The following is a 20738-nucleotide window of genomic DNA, read 5'->3' as shown; positions in this document are numbered from 1 at the left end:
ATTCCACACTTCTGACTTGAGAGCAAATATAATGAGTGACTTGGAATATCTGAAGTTGTGCACATAAATGTTAATGAAATAATGAATGTCCAGTCTTTACCTAGACTGCCCCTTAACCTTGCCTGATGGCATTGAATACATTCCTGTACACATCAGTAACATTTATTGCAACCTGTAAATGTTTTGAGTTGAATCTGTGGTCTACAGTCAGATGCCCTAAAGATGCCCGTATTCATCTGGGAGCAAGATGGTGGAGGAAGTTCTATTTATAATAAGTAACAGCCTGCAATAACACAGCCTGTTTGTCCTGGGGAGCTTCTGCAGTCACATGATCCCTGACTTGCCATTCTTGAACTATCTGAAGGAATATCCAGTAACAGAGTTTCACTTCTCAGCTGCAGCAAAGCTCACACTATAATTTAGTGGGCACCGAGGTGTGGGTCATACGCCTGGATGGATTGGGGATCCATTTAATGGGACTGTATGTGTGCAGCTGACTGAATTGAAGCCAACTGCTGCAATGCCTGAGGAAACCGGTAGAATACTGCTTAGTAAATGTATTTTCTACGTTGATATCATAGTATTTTCATGTGAAAGGGAGAACTTGTTTTGCTGAATAACCTCGTACGTGTATCTGAGTGTGTGTTTTGTTTGCATTTGCTCTGTCCCATTTTTGATTTTGACTAATACAGTAAAGGCTGTACTGTGACCAAAATGGCTATAAATTATGTGAAGACTTTTTTTTTACATTTTGAATAGGTCTGGAATTTTAGTGATTCTGGTGTTATATGTTAGATAAGTCATTGAATATAATTGCTGCAAGGCTGGTAACACATGGTTGTGCAGATGTAATGTTACAAACCACAAGTCATGTTCTTGAAAGACATCTGCTTATGAAACTATTTATAGCATGCAGTTGAAGTTTGTGGGACTTGTTTAATTTCATTTTCTCTAATATCTTTTTCTTCTGGTGTTGGGTATCATAGGGATGTATGGTGGGGTCACAGTGATGATGGGGGATGGCTGGAGTCTGTCTTCTGCTGAGAGATTGTGGTAAATGTTTTAAATGGCTTTTATTTTGTTGCACGTTGAGGAAGCGCATCGTGCATTCAATGTAATGCATCATTTCTAGAAATTGAATTTAATACAGCTTTCTGTGATTGTCATATGTTTATAGGTAGATCAATCACTGAATTCTTTTGCTAATACATCCTATTAACACTTTGTAGCTGTTTCAAATATTAATCTGGAAATTATGATGAACAATGTTATAACTAGAGCACTTAAAACATGTAGAGGAAATGGATAAAAGCAAATTACTGCGGATGCTGGAATCTGAAACCAAAAAAGAAAATGCTGGAAAATCTCAGCAGGTCTGGCAGCATCTGTAAGGGGAGAAAAGACAAAAAGCTTTGTCAGAGGGTCATCTGGACTTGAAACGTCAGCTCTTTTCTCTCCTTACAAATGCTGTCAGACCTCCTGAGATTTTCCATCATTTTCTCTTTTGGTTTTAGATTTCAGCATCTGCAATAATTTGCTTTGTTAGAGGAAATGGGTGTAGTTTCTTCAATAATATTCTTCATTTTGCTTTACAAAATGAAGTAATTGAGGATAGCAACCTTTATGCAGATGATAGTTTTGTTTCTGTCGAGCAAACAGTTTTGGCCTCCTTACTTGAGGGATATACTTGCATTGGAAATAGTTGAGAAGGTTCACTAAGTTGATTCCTGGGATGAAGAAACTGTGTAAATGAGGAAAGATTGAGTATCCTGGGCCTATACTCATTGGAGTTTAGAAGAATGAGAGGTTACCTTATTGAAACATGTAAGATTTTGAGGAAGGTGTTTCCCCTTGTGAGGGAACCTGGTGGGCAGAGCTTAAAAATAAGGTATTACCAATTTACGTCCGAGATGAGGAATTTCTTCTCTGAGACTCGTGGTCTTTGGAATTCTCTATCCCAGAGAGTGGTGGAGGTAAGTTATTGAATATATTCAAGGCTGAACTAGACAGAATTTTGATCTCCAAAGAGGGTAGATCAATTAAGGCCACAATCAGGTCAGCATGATCCCATTGAATGATGGAGCAAGCTTGAGGAATAGAATGGCATACTCGTGCTCCTGTTTCTTATGATCTTTATACATTACTCTTTATAAATGTGCTACATTTTACCTATTTTCTGTATAGTTTGGTGCTTCCTTTAAAACATTAGGTAAGCCATTCGGCAGAGTCCTCTGATCCTGTCAGGATGTAGCAGTGCTGCTAAAGTCAGTGGACCTTTAGCTGGCTTTTTCCGGCTCCACCTTCCAGACAGGCTAGTTTCCTATTGTGGTTCCTTGGGAGCACATCAGAGAGGGCGAGACTGCTGAGAGGAGAACTGGTGAGTAAGTTACTGTGTTTCTTTTTTTAAACTAACGTCTCTAGCTTTTTTTAAATTTTAAACCGGACACAGGAAGTGGTCATAGGGAGGCCTGGGAAGTAGTTTTTTTCCCTCTGGACCCCCATAAATTGGAAAGGTGAAGAAACCTGATACTGTACACGTGTAGAGTATCCCACCCTCCCCCCTCCTCTAACCTAAAAAAAGAGAGTGACTCGGAGTGAGAGCAGGTAAGTTTATTTTTGTTTCTTGGTAAGGGAAGTAATAGGGATGGCAGCGCAGGCAGTGCCATGTTCCTCCTGTGGGATGTTGGAGGTGAGGGACACCGGTAGTGTCCCAGCTGATTACACCTGCAGGAGGTGCATCCAATTCCAGCTCCTTGCGGACTGTGTTAGGGACCTGGAGCTGGAACTGGAGGAACTAAGAATTATTCGGGAAGCAGAGGCAGCTATTGGTAAAAGTTACAGGGAGATAGTTACTCCTAAAAGTGATGCATGGGTGACTGCTAGAAGGGGTAAGAAGCAGTCAGACCAGCGATCCCCTGAGGCTGTTCCTCTCCAAAATAAGTAATCTGTTTTGGATGTTGTTGGGGAGGAAGACTCATGAAGCCGTGGAGTACAGGTCTCAGGGGTAGAGCCTGTCCCTGATGCTCAGGTGGGAAGGGGGAAGAAAAGAACAGGATTAGTGATTGGGGATTCCATAGTTAAGGGGATAGATAGAAGAGTTTGTGGGAAAGAGCGAGACTCGCGGTTGGTATGTTGCCTCCCAGGTGCCAGGGTCCGTGATGTCTCTGAGCGAGTGTTTGAGATCCTTAAGGGGGAGGGGAACCAGCCCCAAGTTGTGGTTCATGTAGGTACCCATGACATAGGTAGGAAAAGGGATGGGGATATAAAACAGAAATTCAGAGAGTTAGGGTGGAAGCTTAGGGCTAAAACAAGCAGAGTGGTTATCTCTGGTTTGTTACCTGTGCTGTGGGATAGCATGGAGAAGAATAGAGAGAGAGAACATTTGAACTCGTGGCTAAAGGGATGGTGCAGGAGGGAAGGGTTCAGGTACTTGGACAATTGGGGCTCATTCTGGGGTAGGTGGGACCTCTACAAGAGGGATGGTCTGCACCTGAACCAGAGGGGAACTAATATCTTGGGGGGAAAATTTGCCAGTGCTATTCAGGGGGGTTTAAACTGATTCCGAGGGGGGATGGGAATCTAAACTGTAGCTCCAGTGTACAGGAGGATGAGAATAGGGAGGTTATGGATAAGGTTTCTAGGTCACAGCAGTGTATTGGCAGGCGGGAGGGTGGTTTGAAGTGCGTATACTTTAATGCGAGGAGCATACGCAATAAGGTGGACGAACTTGCAGCCTGGATTGGTGCCTGGGACTTCGATGTTGTGGCCATTTCAGAGACATGGATAGAGCAGGGACAGGAATGGTTGTTGCAGGTTCCGGGGTTCAGATGTTTCAGTCAGAGCAGAGAAGGTGGTAGAAGAGGGGGAGGCGTGGCATTGTTAGTCAAGGACAGTATTACGGTGGCAGAAAGGACGTTTGATGTGGACCTGTCTATTGAGGTAGTATGGGCTGAGATTAAAAACAGGAAAGGAGAGATCACACTGTTGGGAGTTTTTTATAGGCCTCCAAAAAGTTCCAGAGATGTAGAAGAAAGGATTGCAAGGATGATCCTGGATAGGTGCGAAAGTAACAGGGTAGTTGTTATGGGAGACTTTAGCTTTGCAAATATCAATTGGAAAAGCTATAGTTCAAGCACGTTAGAGGGGTCAGTTTTTGTCCAATGTGTGCAGGAAGGTTTCATGACACAGTATGTAGGTAGGCCAACAAGAGGTGAGGCTACATTGGATTTGGTACTGGGTAATGAACCAGACCAAGTGTTAGACTTGAAGGTAGGTCAGCACTTTGGTGATAGTGACCACAATTCGGTTACGCTTACCTTAGTGATGGAAAGGGATAGGCATATACTGAAGGGCAGAAGTTATAGCTGGGGGAAAGGTAATTATGAGGCTATTAGGCGAGATTTAGGATACATAGAACATAGAACATTACAGCGCAGAACAGGCCCTTCGGCCCACGATGTTGCGCCGACCAGTTTAAAAAAAAAACAACAACAATGACCCACTAACCTAAACCTAAACCTAAACCTCCACATAGGGTGGAGTAGGAAATTGCAGGGGCTGGGAACATCTGAAATGTGGAGCTTTTTCAAGGAGCAGCTACTGCGAGTCCTTGATAAATATGTACCTGTCAGGCAGGGAGGAAGTGGTCGAGCGAGGGAACTGTGGTGTACTAAGGAAGTTGAATCTCTGGTGAAGAGGAAGAAGGAGGCTTATGTAAAGATGAGACGTGAAGGCTCAGGGCACTGGAGAGTTATAAAATAGCCAGGAAGGAGTTAAAGAGAGAGTTAAGAAGAGCTACAAGAGGACATGAGAAGACTTTGGCGGATAGGATCAAGGAAAATCCTAAAGCTTTCTACAGGTATGTCAAAAAATGAAAGATTGGTTAGGGCAAGATTAGGACCAGTCAGAGACAGCAGTGGAAGTTGTGCGTGGAGCTTGAAGAGATAGGAGAGGCACTGACTGAGTATTTTTCGTCAGTATTCACGCAGGAAAAAGTCAGTGTAGTCGTGGAGGATACTGTGATACAGGCTTTTAGACTAGACGGGATTGAGGTACATAAGGAGGAGGTGTTAGCAATTCTTGAGAGTATGAAAATAGATAAGTCCCCTGGGCCGGATGGGGTTTACCCTAGGATTCTCTGGGAGGCTAGGGAGGAGATTGCAGAGCCTTTGGCTATGATCTTCATGTCGTCATTGGCTTCAGGTATAGTGCCGGAAGACTGGAGGATAGCAAATGTTGTCCCCTTGTTCAAGAAGGGGAGCAGAGACCATCCTGGGAATTACAGACCAGTGAGCCTTACTTCTGTTGTGGGCAAAGTTTTGGAAAGAATTATAAGGGATAGGATTTATAATCATCTAGAGAGAAATAAATTGATTAGGGATAGTCAACACGGTTTTGTGAAGGGTAGGTCATGCCTCACAAACCTTATTGAGTTTTTTGAAAAGGTGACCAAAGAGGTGGATAAGGGTAAGGCAGTTGACGTGGTGTATATGGATTTTAGCAAAGCGTTTGATAAGGTTCCCCATGGTAGGCTATTGCAGAAAATGTAGATGCATGGGATTGAGGGTGATGTAGCAGTTTGGATCAGGAATTGGCTAGCTGATAGAAGACAGAGGGTGGTGATTGATAGGAAATATTCAACCTGGAGTTCAGTTACAAGTGGTGTACCTCAAGGATCTGTTTTGGGGCCACTGCTGTTTGTCATTTTTATAAATGACCTGGATGAAGGTGTAGAAGAATGGATTGGTAAGTTTGCTGACGGCGCCGGGGTCGGGCGAGTTGTGGACAGTGGGGGTGGATGTTGCGGTTTGCGGGGGGGCGTGGATGGGCTGTGGGGCTGGGCCGGGGGGTGGCAGATGGAGTTTGGTGCGGAGGAGTGTGGGGTGATTCACTTTGGTGGGAGTGGCGGGTGTGCAGAGTGCGGGGCTGATGGGGGGACTCTTGGTGGTGTCGACGGGTGGAGGGATCTCGGCGTGCATGTGCGTGGCTCCCCAGGGGTTGGCACCCGGGTTGGTGGGGTTGTTGGGAGGGCGTGCGGTGTGTTGGCTTTTGTTGGTGGAGGGGTTGAGCTTCGGAGCCGTGGGGTCGTGTTGCAGCTGTGCGGGGCTCTGGTGCGGCTGCACTTGGAGTGTTGCGTGCGGTTCTGGTCGCCGCATTGTGGGAGGGATGTGGGGGCATTGGGGCGGGTGCAGAGGAGGTTTGACGGGGTGTTGCCTGGTATGGTGGGAGGGTCTTGTGGGGAGGGGCTGAGGGACTTGGGATTGTTTTCGTTGGAGGGAGGAGGGTTGCGGGGTGGCCTGGTTGGGGCGTGCAGGATGGTCGGGGGATTGGGTGGGGTGGACGTTGGGAGCCTTTTGCCTCGGATGGTGGTGGCTGGCATGGGGGGGGCGTGGCTTTGAATTGAGGGGTGGTGGTTGTGGGATGGATGTCGGAGGTGGGTTCTTTGCTCGGGGGGTGGTGGGGGTGTGGAGTGCCCTGCCTGCAGCGGTTGTGGACTCGCCGGCTTTGGGGGTGTTCGGATGGTCAGCGGGTGGGCATGTGGATGGCATTGGAGTGGTTTGGGTTGGGGGGTCGTTGGATTGGTTCCGCTGGTCGGCGGGGCATCGAGGGCCGGGGGGCCTGTGCTGCGCTGGGGTGTTCTATGTTCTATGCTGCCTTCTGCAGTTTGCTGTGTCCTAATTTTAGTGTTTATGTTCTCTTTGACACGTGTATTGCACATGTACTCAGCATATGAGCAATAAGGTCATGTGCTTAGTACATGAGCAGTAAAGGCGTGTACTCAGTATGTGAGCTGTGAACAAGTTTATTCATATGTGAACAGATGGGCGTATGCATGCAGACAATTCATGCACTTGGTACATTGGCATCCAATGCACACATTTATCATGTTCATAGACACCACACACCCTGAGTGTACACACACACACACACACACACACACACACACACACACACACACACACACACACACACACACGCGCTATTAGCACCTGAGCTGAGCTGCTGCAAGCTCTCAATGTGAAGGCTGGGAATGCAAATTTCTACCTTGGCATTAACCTGGATGGTAAAAGCAGCAAAGAAGGGACAGAGACACAGACACACAGAGATACAGAGATACATAGACATAGAGACACAGAGAGATAGATACATAGCCACAGACACCAAAGCCTCAGCAATATACCCTGAAAATTTGCCTTGTGGATGAAGATTCCCCATGAGTCATTGGGGGTGGAGCTGAGCTGTGGCAGTCGGGTAGAGCATGGAGCGTGGAGCATTGCGGCGCGGTGCGGGCCCTTCGGCCCTCGGTGTTGTGCTGACCGGTGGGGCCAGTCTGGTGACCCTCTGGCCTGGACTGTTCCAGTGTTGTCCATGTGCCTGTCCACTGACCATTTGGGCGCCCTCGGGGTTGGTGGGTCCGTGGCTGCTGCGGGCGGGGCGTTCTGTACCCTTTCTGCCCTCTGGGTGGGGGGCCTGCCTCTGACATCCGTCCTATAGTTGCCACCCCTTGGTTTGAGGCTGTGTCCCCTTGTGTTGGCCATCGCCGTCTGGGGTGGGGGGCTCTCGCGGACCGCCCTGTCCAGTCCTTTGACCATCTTGTGTGCCTCGGTTGGGTCGCCTCGTGGCCGCCTTCTCTCCGGTGAACGTGGCGTCGGGTCCCTCGGCCTTTCCTCGTGGGGCCTTCCCACCATGCCAGGCGGCGTCCTGGTGGACCTCCTCTGCGCCCTTTCCAGTGCCTCCACATCTTTCTTGTGATGCGGTGGCCGGAGCTGTGCGCGGTGCTCCGGGTGCGGCCGCGCCGGAATTTTGTGCAGTTGTGGAGTGGCCTCGCGGCTCCGGGGTTCGGTCCCTCTGCCAATGGGGGCTGGCACGCCGTGCGCCTTCTTGGCGGCCTTGTCGACCTGGGTGCCGGCTTTCGGGGAGCTGTGCGCGTGTGCCCTGGGATCTCTCTGCTCGTCGGCGCTGCTGGGGGTCCTTCCATTGGCCCTGTGTTGTGTGCCGCTGTTGTTCTTGCCGGGGTGGATCGCCTCACACTTTTCCGTGTTGGACTCCATCTGCCACCTCTTGGCCCGGCTCTGCGGCTTGTCTGTGTCCCTCTGCGGACTGTGGCATCCGTCCTCGCTGTCTGCAGCTCCTCCGACTTTGGTGTCGTCGGCAAATTTACTAACCCATCCTTCCGAGGGTTCTGAAAGAAATGGCGGAGGTGATAGTGGATGCCTTGGTGGTTATTTTCCAGACGCCGCTGGATTCCGGGGAAGTGCCGGAAGATTGGAAAACGGCTAATGTTACGCCGTTGTTTAAGAAGGGTGCCAGGCAAAAGGCAGGGAATTATAGGCCGGTTAGTTTAACGTCTGTTGTAGGTAAAATGTTAGAATCCGTCATCAAGGAGGAAATAGCGAGGCATCTTGAGAGGAATTGCTTGATAAAGCAGACGCAGCACGGTTTCATTAAAGGGAAGTCGTGTCTGACAAACTTACTGGAGTTCTATGAGAATGTGTCTAGGGCGGTGGATAGAGGAGAGCCGGTGGATGTGGTCTTTCTTGATTTTCAGAAGGCGTTTGACAAGGTACCTCACAGGAGGTTATTGCAGAAGGTCAGGGGACAGGGAGTTGGGGGTAGGGTGTTAGTGTGGATAGAGGATTGGTTGTCAAATAGGAGGCAGAGAGTGGGGGTCAATGGGTGCTATTCGGATTGGCGGATGGTGACTAGTGGAGTGCCTCAGGGGTTGGTGCTGGGGCCTCAGCTATTTACCATTTATATAGATGATCTGGAGGAGGGAACCGAGTGTAGGGTGTCGAAATTTGCTGATGACACCAAGATTGGAGGAAAGGCAAATTGTGCGGAGGGTGTGGAGAGTCTACAGAAGGATCTAGATAGGCTGGGCGAATGGGCCAGGAAATGGCAAATGGAATTTAATGTTGGCAAGTGCGAGGTGGTCCACTTTGGTAGGAATAATGGTAGGAAGGATTATCACTTACGTGGCGAAAAACTGCAGCAGGCGACAGTGCAGAGGGACCTCGGGGTCCTTGTGCATGAGTCGCAAAAACCCAGCTTGCAGGTGCAGCAGGTGGTCAGGAAGGCGAATGGGATGCTGGCCTTCATAGCGAGGGGGATTGAATATAAAAGTAGGGAGGTCTTGCTGCGGCTGTATAGGGCATTGGTGAGGCCGCAGCTGGAGTACTGTGTGCAGTTTTGGGCGCCGTACTTACGCAAGGATATTTTGGCCTTGGAGGGAGTGCAGAGGAGGTTTACTAGGCTGATGCCGGAGTTGAGGGGGTTGAGCTATGAGGAGAGGCTGAATAAACTAGGCTTGTACTCGTTAGAGTTTAGAAGAATGAGGGGAGATCTCATTGAGACGTATAAGATGATGAATGGGATGGATAGGATAGAGGTGGAGAGACTCTTCCTGCTCAGAAAGGATAGTAGGACTAGGGGGGCACAGCCTCAAGATAAAGGGGTGGCGGTTTAGAACGGAGTTGAGGAGGAACTTCTTCACTCAAAGGGTGGTGAATCTCTGGAATTCTCTGCCCGTTGAAGTGGTGGAGGCTACCCCACTAAATATTTTTAAGACGCAGGTTGATGGGTTTTTGATAAGAGAGGGGATTAAGGGTTATGGGGAGAGGGTGGGAATGTGGAACTGAGCCACGATAGATCAGCCATGATCTTATTGAATGGCGGGGCAGGCTCGAAGGGCTAGATGGCCTACTCCTGCTCCTATTTCTTATGTTCACCTTGCCATGGCAGGAGCAGAAAATCCGGTCATTGTATCACAGATTAAAACTATTTAATGTTCTACTCCTTGATGTATTGCACTGAGAAATGTATTGTAATTTGATAACGTTACCATATGGTCTTGCATTGATTTAATAGGAAAATCCTCTGCGTTTTTGGCAAGTATCGGGAGTCTAACAAATAGTTCCATTTTTTAATATAAGCATCAAGATTCTTCACAAAGCAAGTTTTACAAGGATTGAATCAATGGTTAGGAAGTGAATGTCTTTCTCTCATGGAGTGCTGCTGTATATCCTGGGGATGAAAATAATCTTGTGTGTTATTTGGCCCATAAAAGTGAAAGAAGATTATTTTTCATGATATCACAGCATTTGGCTAATTGTCAATATCTTCTCATGCTACAATTGGTGTCACAGACACATTGCACCTGGTCATATTTCAGACCGCCCAGTCACAGTCAATGGTCAGAAAATTAATCCCAGTCTATGTAATACAAACTTTAAATTTTATGGGTGGTGTGATGGAAGAGGGAGGAAATACCGTTGATACTCATGGTAATATTTAGCAGCCCATGCATTTCTCCTGACATCTATTCTGAGTCCTCATCACTTCAGTCTTTTCCTGTCTTATGTAACAAATCTTCTAATTAAATCCAATATGGTTCATAGTCTTGACTGTGTAGTAATAAGTGAAAAGTGACTATATTGGTGTTGGTATCAATGCATGCTGTTAAATATGAAAAATAATTAGCAGTAAATTTCATTTGATATTGTTCATGGACAAAAGTCTAAAAATGAATGTTGGGATAAAGCATTGAACTAGTTTTGGATGTTGATTTCTTGCAATACAGGAATGCAAGTTTAAAATAAAACACTATACAGGAAACAAATTCATTCTGTCACGGTATTGGTTTGTAGAAGGACACAGGCTGCAGCATAAATCTATTTTGTCAGGCCTCAATTTTGTAAGTTTAGGTGGCGCATATTCATTCTTCAGCCAATTGTAGCTGATGTAAATAGACTGTGGATTATGAGGTTTATAGAGATTTCCTGAACTATATTTCCCATCCATTAGGATTAGTGTGTGGAAAACCTGTGTCAAATTTGTTCTAAGGTTTCCATCTCACGTTCACTTTGTATAAATTGCAGCTTGTGTTTGTCCCAGAATGAGGTTTGATGATACCTGGGGCTATATTTTTAATGGCAGTACCATGTAGGATAAGCTTTGATTAATGCTTAGGGTGGTTCAAGCAAAAATAGAATCCCTACGTGCAGAAGGCGGCCATTCGGCCCATCAAGTCTGCACTGACGACAATCTTACCCAGGCTCTATTCCCGTAACCCCTCATATTTACCCTGTTAATCCCCTTGATGGGGTTAATGTTGCATGGCCAATCAACCTAACCTGCGCATCTGGACTGTGGGAGGAAACCGGAGCACCTGTCGGAAACCCACGCAGACACAGGGAGAATGTGCAAACTCCACACAGTCAGTGACCCAAGGCTGGAATTGAGCATGGGTCCCTGGCGCTGAGAGGCAGCAGGGTTAACCACTGAGCCACCATGAAATCATTCTGAGTTCACTTTCTTTCATGCACACTGGACACTAGAAGCTTCTCTTTAGCCTTGCCTTTTATTCCTGACCTGTACCCAGGACAACTGGGTCTGCCATCCAGCACTTACCAGGGATAACTTCACCAGGTGGACGCTAATCTGAAATCATTGGGCCAGTAATCAAGGGGGTTCTAAATTAGACGGGTGATCTTTGTTCCAGATACGAGTTTATTATCTTGCTTCCTGAAATCAGATGTTTACATGGGGAAGAAGCTATTTTGTGCTGGAACTCATTTCATTTGTCATATCTGTTTAAATGATGTTGGGGGTGTTAGGGACCGGGGTTAAATTTTGTCAGCACTGCAGCCTATATGGAGCATAGTGGGACTTGATCCCCTAATTAATTAAAAATCATTAAAATACTTGAAATGCATTTAAATTTAAACAAATGAATGTAGAACAATTAAATGACCAGTACGTTAGTTGTAAGCAATTTTGCATGTAAACTGACTCAATGGGCTGAATGGCCTAATTATGCTCCTATAACGTATGAACTTATAAATATTTATTGTAATTGTTGTGTTAATATGTTGTACTCCCCATGCTGTATTCATACAGGATTTTAAGTCACAGAAAAACACCTCTATTTTCTGTTCCTAATGTGAAATTTAGTTTACATGACCGCACGATGAACTTTAAAAGTATTGATGTGAATTCCATCACAAGCAATTTTATCATTTCCTGCTATCTTTGAAGAGTTACCAGGTGGACAACCACCTGACTTGGTCAAAGTGTGCACAAGGAGTACTCTGACTGGGTCCATAGAAATTCAATAATTGGAGTTGATTTTAACTGAGGCCATCATCTGACTCCAGGAACTGCTCTGGACACTCTGGTGGACCCTGGTGAATATAATTTTGGCTACATATTGCCCAGTGTTTTCAGATACTGCCCATTTTCATCTGGAAGGAGGGCTGACAATACTTCAGTACTTTTAAGTTCTTTAAACTGGCTGTTTAGGCTTCTGCTACATAGTTGCAGCATCCTAGCTCTGCTTACTATTTTAATTTGTATACCATTGTTTTCTCTTTGGCTAACAGTTCTCAATTCACTACTAGAGAAAAAAAGGATATTGGATGGTGCACTAAAGTAAGTTGGGTAGAGATGATGGAAGATAGCAACCCCACCCTGCAGGAACACAATTTCTATTGTTGAGGCATGAACAATAATAGATAGCACATGTACAAAATGCAATGAGCTAAACTGTTCTGGCTTCCCAGCTAATAGGCAAAAAATACATAGAAGCAGTAGATGGAAAAGGACAACAGATAAATACAATTCCTACAATTATTAAAATAATTTTGTTAACTCTTAAGAAATTATGTCCATGGAGACTGACCGTAATTCAGTATGATGGCTACATATAAATTGGAGAGATATTAAAACATAGCCTCTGAAGCTGTCAGCTTAAATTAGAGCTCCTAAATAAATTTATTGTGATGTCTGCTTCTGAGCTTTGGCCACAGGATGTACCCATTTGTGCGAATGTGAATGTCACTGTTTCCTTGAGTGCTACTGTAAGATTTAGTTTAGAAAAAAAAATGTCTGTTACAGAAAATGCTGCTGAAGAAAGATAATTTCAGCTTAAAGCAAAGTACTGTACTGAAAGGTGTACTCTTCATTGGATGGTTTAAAAAAAATAACTCGTAGACTGATACATTATAGTCTGACTGAAAATTAGCTTAATCAAAGAACTGCTTCCTGAAGCTGTGTGAAAAGGTGACTCAGTCCTTGACTGTTAACTGATGAAATTTAAGTTTGGTTCTCAGTATCAACTAGAGTTAATACTTAAGTGCCTTGAGGAAGCTAAATTGCCAATTTTTGCATTGGTCATGTGAGAAGAGGAAATGTGTATCTGCTAATCTGGGGAAGGGGTGCCACAATATTAGCAGGGGGAATGGGGATGGCCTAGTGGTATCAGTGCTGGACTATTAATCCTGAAATTCAGATAATATTTTTGGGGACTGGGGTTCGAAACTCACCATGACAGATGGTAGAATTCAATAAAAACTAAGAATCTACTGATAACCATTAAGCCATTGTCGATTGTCGGAAAAACCCATTTGGTTCACTAATGTCCTTTAGGGAAGGAAATCTGCCAGCTTTACCTGGTCTGGCCAACGTGTGACTCCAGAGCCTCAGCAATACGTTTGAGACTCAGCTACCTTCTAAGGGCAACTAGGGATAGGCAATAAATGCTGACCAGCCAGCGATGCCCATATCCGACAAATGAATTTTAAAAAAAAGGTTCAGTCAGGAATGGTGCAACATTGAGAAGGCCTGGAATTATGGACTGAATCATCCTGACATTCAAAAACAAAAGAACTGTGTGGATGTGGGAAATTAAATTTGGACCATAGGATGTAGGAGCAGAAGGAGGCCATTCAGCCCATTAGGTCTCCTCTGCCACTCAGGGATCATAACTGATCAGATATGATGATCCTCAACTCCACTTTCTCACTTTATCCCCATAACCCTTGATTTCCTTACTGGTTAAAATCCTGTTGATCTCTGCCTTGAGTGCACTTGATGACTCCATCTCTACAGCCTTCAGTGGTAAAGAATTCCAGTATCCCCTGAGAGCAGAAATTCCTCCTAATCTCAGTTTTAAATGGGCGGCCCCTTACTCTGAAATTATGCCGTCTGGCCCTAAGATCTCCCACAAGGGGAAACAAGCTTTCAACATCCAGTCTTCAAGCACCCTGAGAATCCTGTATGTCTTAATAAAGATTGCCTCTCATTCTAACATCCAGTGAGTACAGATACAACCTAGTCAATCTCTCCTCATAAGAAAATTGCTCCATATATGGGATCAACCTGGTGAATCTTCTGTGGAGTGCCTCAGTATATCTTTCCATAGATAAGGAGAACAAAACTGTTCAGTGTTTCAGATGTGGTCTAACAAGTGCCTTATGTAATTTTAGCATGACCTCCCTATTTTTATACTCCATTTCCTTTGACCACTCCATTTGCCTTTCCTATTACCTGCTGAACTTGCATGCTAGCTTTCTGTGATTTGTGCATGAGGACCCCCAGGTTCCTCTGTGCTGCAGTTTTCTGCATTCTTAGTCCACGAAATAATATTCAGCTCTTATCCTTCCTACTAAAGTGCACAGCTTCACATTTTCCTAGAGAATATTCCAACTGCCAAGTTCTTACCCACTCGCTTAACCCGTCTGCATCCCTCTGTAGACTCTTTGGGTGGAATTTTCAGCAGCCATGCTTGCCCCAAGACCGGAAAATCCCACCCAAGGTCAGTGGACCTTTGCATGTTCTGTTCCACCCACTACAATTCCCGTAGTGGGTGGGACAAGAAAATTCCGCTTTGTGTCACCCTTACACTTGCCTTCCTACTTTTGTTTTGTGCCATCATAAAGTTGGCAATAGTCCATTCACTTCCCTCATCCAAGACATTAATATATATTGTAAATAATTGTGGCCCCAGCACTGATTCCTGCGGCACTCCACTAGTTGTAGTTTGCCATCCTGAAAATGCCCCACTTATCCTAATTCTGTGCCTTCTACTAGTTAGCCAATCCTCAATTGTGCTAATATACTACCCTCAACACCATGGGCTCTTACCTTATTAAGCAGCCTTTTATGTAGTACTTTTATCAAATGCTTTTTGGAATTATATTACATCTACTGGTTCCCTTTATCTATGCTGCTTGTTACCACCTCAAAGAATTAGAATAAATTTATCAGGCATGATTTCCCCTTCATGAATCAGCTTGATTATGTTATGTATTTCTAAATGCCCTGGTATTGCATCCTTTTTAATGGACTCTAATATTTTCCCAATGACAGAAGTTAAACAAACTGGTCTAAAGTTATCATTTTTTTTAACCTCCCTCTATTTTTGAGTAAGGTTCTTACATAATTTTTGAATTCTCTGGAACTTTTCCAGAATTTAAGGATACTTACAAGATTATTACTAGTACATTCACTATCTTTGTCGTTACTTTCCTTAATATCCTAAGATACAACCCGTCAAGCCCAGGGGGCCTGTCGGCATTTACCTTCATTAATTTCCCTGGTATTTTTCTCGAGTGACAGTTATTGTTTTACTTCCTCCCCAGTTTTGCCCTTGGAATTTGAAGATTGATGTAAAGTATTCATTTAATTTCACTGCCATTTCCTGGTTCCCCGTTATTATTTCCCCAGTCTCATTCTCTCGGGTCTATGTTCACTTTGGCCTCTCTCTTCCTTTTTCTATATTTAAGGAAACACTTATTGTCCATTTTTTTATATTACTTGTTAATTTATCTTCATAGTTTATATCCTCCCTCTTTTTGTTTTTGTTTTGATCATCTTTGGTTTTTAAAACATTGCCAATCCACTGGCTTATCACTAATCACTGCCACATTATCTGATTTTTTTTTCCTTCAGGTTAATACTATACTTCCTTGGTTACTCATGGTTGATTTATCACCTTCCTAGAATCCTCCTTTGTCACTGGACTGAGTTGTGAACTGTTTCCAAAAACATTGCTGACCAACCATCTTTTTGCTAAACACCTTTCCCAGCCCACACTATGGAACTCTACACTCATTCCTTTGTAATTACCCATATTTAAGTGTAGCACTGTTGTTTCTGATGCAAGTTTCTCACTCTTAAACTGAATGTTAAATTGTACCATGTTATGGTCACTGTTTCCCAAAGATTGTTTGAGACTCTGAGGTTTGTTTGTTAAACATACATCTTTACATGTTAACAGGTCCAAAATAGTCTGATCTCTGGTTAGATTCACAACATATTGTTCTAGGAAACTGTCCCAAATGTCTGTCATTTTGACTTTCCCAAGATTAAAGTCACCATGATTAATACTTCAATAAATGATCTTCCTTCCATTGTAAAGTCAGATTTTTGCAGATGACTGTACAATGTTAGTATCATTCAAGACTCCTCAGATACTAAAGCAGTCCATGTCCAAATGCAGCAAGACCTAGACAGTATCCAAGCATGGGCTAACAAGTGGCAAATAACACTCACGTGACAAGTGCCAGGCAATGACCATCTTCAACAAGAGAGGATCTAACCGTTGGTCCTTGACATTGTGGTATTAACAATGCTGAACTTCACTATCAATATCCTGGGGGTTACCATTTACCAGAAACTGAACTGGACTAGCCATAGAAATACTGTGGTTATTGGAGCAAGTTCAAGGCTATGAATCCTGTGATGAGTAACTCGCCTCTGACTCCCCAAGGCCTGTATACCAGCGACAAGGCACAAGTCAGGAGTGTAATGGAATACTCTGCAGTTCCAACAACACTCAAGAAGCTTAACACTGTCCAAGACGAAGCAGCCCATTTGGTTGCGACACCTTTCACAAACATTCAATCGCTCCACCACCAACAAGCAGCCATGTGTACCATCTACAAGATGCACAGCAAGAACTTTCCAAGTTTCCTTTGGCGGCACCTTCCAAACCCATGACCACAACCGTATAAAAGGACAAGAACAGCAGATGTCCAGGACCACTAGCACCTGGAGGTTCCCTCCAAGTCACTCATTGTCCTGACTTGGAAATATATTGCTGTTCCTTTGCTGACACAGAGTCAAAATCCTGGAAGTCCCTCCCTAACAGCACTGTGGATGTATCCACACCTCAGGGACTGCAGTGGTTCAAAAAAACAGCTCACCACCTTCTGAAGAACAGCTAGCGATGGGCAAAAAATCCTGGTCTAGCCAGCAATGCCCACATCCCATAGATAAATAATTTTTTAAAAAAATATACTGCCTTTTTTACATACTATCATCTCCAATTTTACAGCCTAACTATTGTTAGGGGTCTAAGAGACTACTCACACTAGTGCTTTCATTCCTTTGTTATTGCTTACCTCCTCCCATATGGCTTCCACATCTTCTGATCCAAGATCATTTCTTGCTATCATACTTATTCCATCTCATACTAACAAAGCTATCCTTTCCTTCCTGCCTATCCTTACGAAAAGTCATCCTGAATGTTTACTTCCCAGCTTTGATCTCTTTGTACCACTTCTCTGAAATTGCTATGAGATTCTATACATTAACCTCAATTTGTGCCATTAATTCATCTATTTTGCACCAAATACTAGTGCAGTTAAATAAAGATACATTAATTTTGTCTTTTTACCATTTTACCCTTTGACCCTATTTGCTGTTTTTTTAAATGTTTGTACACTGCTTTCCTGGCACACTCTGGATATCATTACCTAAACAGCTGCCTTCTAATTCTGCCGTTTCCTTTGGCCCTGCAAGCCTACATATCTTCTGTCCAGAACCATTCCCCTCTCTATTTTAGTTTAAATCTCAGTCTTTGACCCACGTACGATATGCCAATTTCCACCTGGTGGTTCTGTGCCTAGTTCCTCAAACACTCTCTGCAGAACCTCTTTCCTCATTCTATCTATGTTGTTGGAGCCTACCTGGACCACGACAATGGGATCCTCCCCCTGCCACTGCAAGTTCCTCTCCAGCCCTGGATGGATGTCCTGACCCTGGCACCGAGCAGGAAGATAGCCATCTGGACCCTCGCTCTTTGCTGCAGAGATCACTGTTAATCTCCCTCGTTATACTGCCCCCTACTACCACTACATTCTTCTGTGCTCACTCCATTTGAATGGCTTCCTGTACCATGGCCAGTCAGCACATCCACCTTGCACCCTCCACTCTCATCCAAACAAACTGAGAACCTCAGACCTGTTGCACAATTGCAAAGGCTGATACTGCTGCACTCCTGACCTCCGAGTCCCTTTACCTGCCTCAACTGGAGTCATATACCCTGTCTCTTGACCACTTTCCAAACCAGGAGAAACTACCTTAAGGGGTGTAACCATCTCCTGAAACAAAGGGTCCAGGTATCTCTCTCTCCCTGATGTATTGCAGTGTCTCCAGCTCAGCCTCCAGCTTATTGATCTGAGCTGAAGTTCCTCAGGATGCAAACACTCACCATAGATGCGTTTGTCCAGAATCACTAATATTATCTAGGAGCTAGAGTTGCTTAGAACATCAGGTTACCAAAAATAATGCATATTCTGCAGTAGAATTGTTCAGTTGGGCAAAGGAAATTATATAGTTTCTTTTGATACAAAAGCATTTAGAGATGGACAGTAAATGCAGGCCTAGCCAGCCACACACAACATCCTGTGAATGAATAAAAAAACCCTGGCTCACCAATGTATCCAATTTTGAGTCCTGTGGTAACATGAGATCATTAAGGAAATAAGGAAATAACTGACAAGCAATGACTAACAGTAAAACATAGTAGTCACTAGCTTCAAACTGGAACGTGTGAAGATTGTGTCTTGTATTTTCCAGTTAACAGGTGTTAGCCCTCTGGTGTGGAATGTATGAATGGAGGCCAGGAATATCTTTTGCTGATCCTTGTCCAATTCATGCATAGCAAAACCTTCTGTCCAGCCGAAAGCATTCCAACAAAATGTGAGAATTTAATTTCTATATTAAAAGTAGACTCTATGAATGATAGCATAATTCCCTGGTTTTTCTTTCAGCCAGGGGTTTGCATCCTTTAACAGTGCATAAGTGATGGTCACATATGTTCTGGCCTGACAAAAAGCAATTTCGTAAGGTGAATTCAATTTTTCTTAGCAACATTACTGGCTGAGGACAGTAACATCTGAGTTTAACAGCTGAAAGTTTTGTATTTCTTCCTGAATTCAGTATCAAGGGTTTCTGCATTTGTTTCCCTTGATTTGTGATAACACAATTTTTATTTACTACAATTTAAAACCTGTAAGAGTTCCTAAATTATTTCCAAAATGTTAATGCTGAAAAGAGGGAGGCGAGGCAGGTTCAATTATGCCAAAGGCTGACTGCTTACACCTATTTTTACCATTGTAGCCACATATGCGCATCCAGATACATCTGCTCAAGAAAGTTCAATGAACTAATCACAGAAAATGCTGTAAGTACTCAGCAGATCAAGCAGCACATGTGGAAAGAGAAACAGTTAATGTTTTAGTTAATGAATTTGCATCAGAATGGTCCAATGAAAATTGTCTTTGCAAGCTGAATTATCCAGGGCAAAAGTGATCAATTTATGTAATCATCTGGAATTTTGACTCCCAGACAATGATTTGATTTATTATTGTCACATGTTAATGTGCAGTGAAAAGTATTGTTTCTTACGCGCTGTACAGATAAACCATACCATTCAGTGAGAAGGAAAGGAGAGGATGCAAAATGTAATATTATAGTCATAGCAAGATAGGTCCATTCAGAAGTCTGAAGGCAGGAGGGAAAAAGCTGTTCTTGAATCGGTTGATATGTGATCTCAGACTTTTGAATCTTTTTCCCAACAAAAGGAGGTGGAACAGAGTACGTGTGGGGTCCTTGATTATGCTGGCTGCTTTTCCAAGGCAGCAGGAAATGCCGAAAGAGTCAGTGGATGGGAGCCTGGTTTGTGTGATGGACTGGGCTTTGTTCACGATCCTTTGTAGTTCTTTTTGGTCTTGGGCAGAGCAGGAGCAATACCAAACTGTGGTACAACCAGAAAGAATGTTTTCTATGGTGCATCTGTAAAAGTTAGAGTGTCGTCATGAACATGCCAAATTTCCTTACCCTCCTGAGAAAGTAGAGGTGTTTGTAGGCTTTCTTAACAATAGCGTTAGCATGGAGGGATCAGGGCAGGTAGTTGGTGATCTGGATGCCTTGAAACTTGAAACTCTCGACCATTTCCATTTCATCCCATTGATGTAATTGGACATGTCCTCCACAACGATTCCGGAAGTCGATGACTATTTCCTTCGTTTTGCTTACATTGAGAGAGAGAGGTTATTGTCATTGTACTGGTTCTCTATCTCTTTCACTGAGGCACTGTTTGGCAGGGTCATCTGTGGTGGTCATGTTCCCCAGGTAAAATTGGAATAGTAGTGGCCTGGACTAATAATCCAGACAGTGAGAGTTCAAATTCCACAGTGGTGTTTGAATTCAGTTTTAAAAATAAATCTAATGATTTTAGTAAAAGTGATATTAAACTAGCAGATTGTTGTTAAAAATTCAGTTGATGTATGTAGAAACCCCTTCAATGCTATATCTTGTGATAGAAGTCAGAACTCCCAGATATCTAATGTGTATATGTTTGAGTGCTTGGCGCTGCTAACAAAATTGGAGAAAAAAAAAGTACCCTTAACATGCAATCTATTATTTAGGTGAATATTTTTATTTGTGCATGGAAATCTGTCGATGAGCTTTATAGTCTTGAACACAAGCAGTTGATCAAATAGAGTTTCTATTTTGCCCTAAATGGATTGTCTGCGGTTCAGATATTGTGAGGTGACTCTCATCTTGTTACGAGATGCGTTCGAGTATTCATTCGCAAAAAGGAATTTGATCTCTGATTGGACATCTTTAGATCTACAGCATCCCTACTGGGGTTTCCTGGCAGTCGGGGT

The 20738-nt window shown here is 43.9% G+C and overlaps 1 protein-coding gene across 1 annotated transcript in view; it reads left to right on the top strand.

Moving 5' to 3' along the window:
• The first annotated feature begins 422 nt into the window (after positions 1-422).
• The window catches only part of ablim2 (actin binding LIM protein family, member 2), a 270666-nt gene continuing 250350 nt past the window's right edge, over positions 423-20738 (top strand). Inside the window, exon 1 of the mRNA XM_080192307.1 lies at positions 423-536. Coding sequence (XP_080048433.1) covers positions 521-536 — 16 coding nt within the window. The 5' untranslated portion in view covers positions 423-520. The remainder of the gene's footprint in view (positions 537-20738) is intronic.

Source organism: Carcharhinus amblyrhynchos, chromosome 1, assembly GCF_965287045.1.
Source record: "Carcharhinus amblyrhynchos chromosome 1, sCarAmb.v2.hapA, whole genome shotgun sequence".
In the NCBI taxonomy this organism is placed as follows: domain Eukaryota; kingdom Metazoa; phylum Chordata; class Chondrichthyes; order Carcharhiniformes; family Carcharhinidae; genus Carcharhinus; species Carcharhinus amblyrhynchos.
The sequence above is the reverse complement of the archived record's forward strand: the minus strand, read 5'-3'. Positions and strand labels throughout refer to the sequence as shown.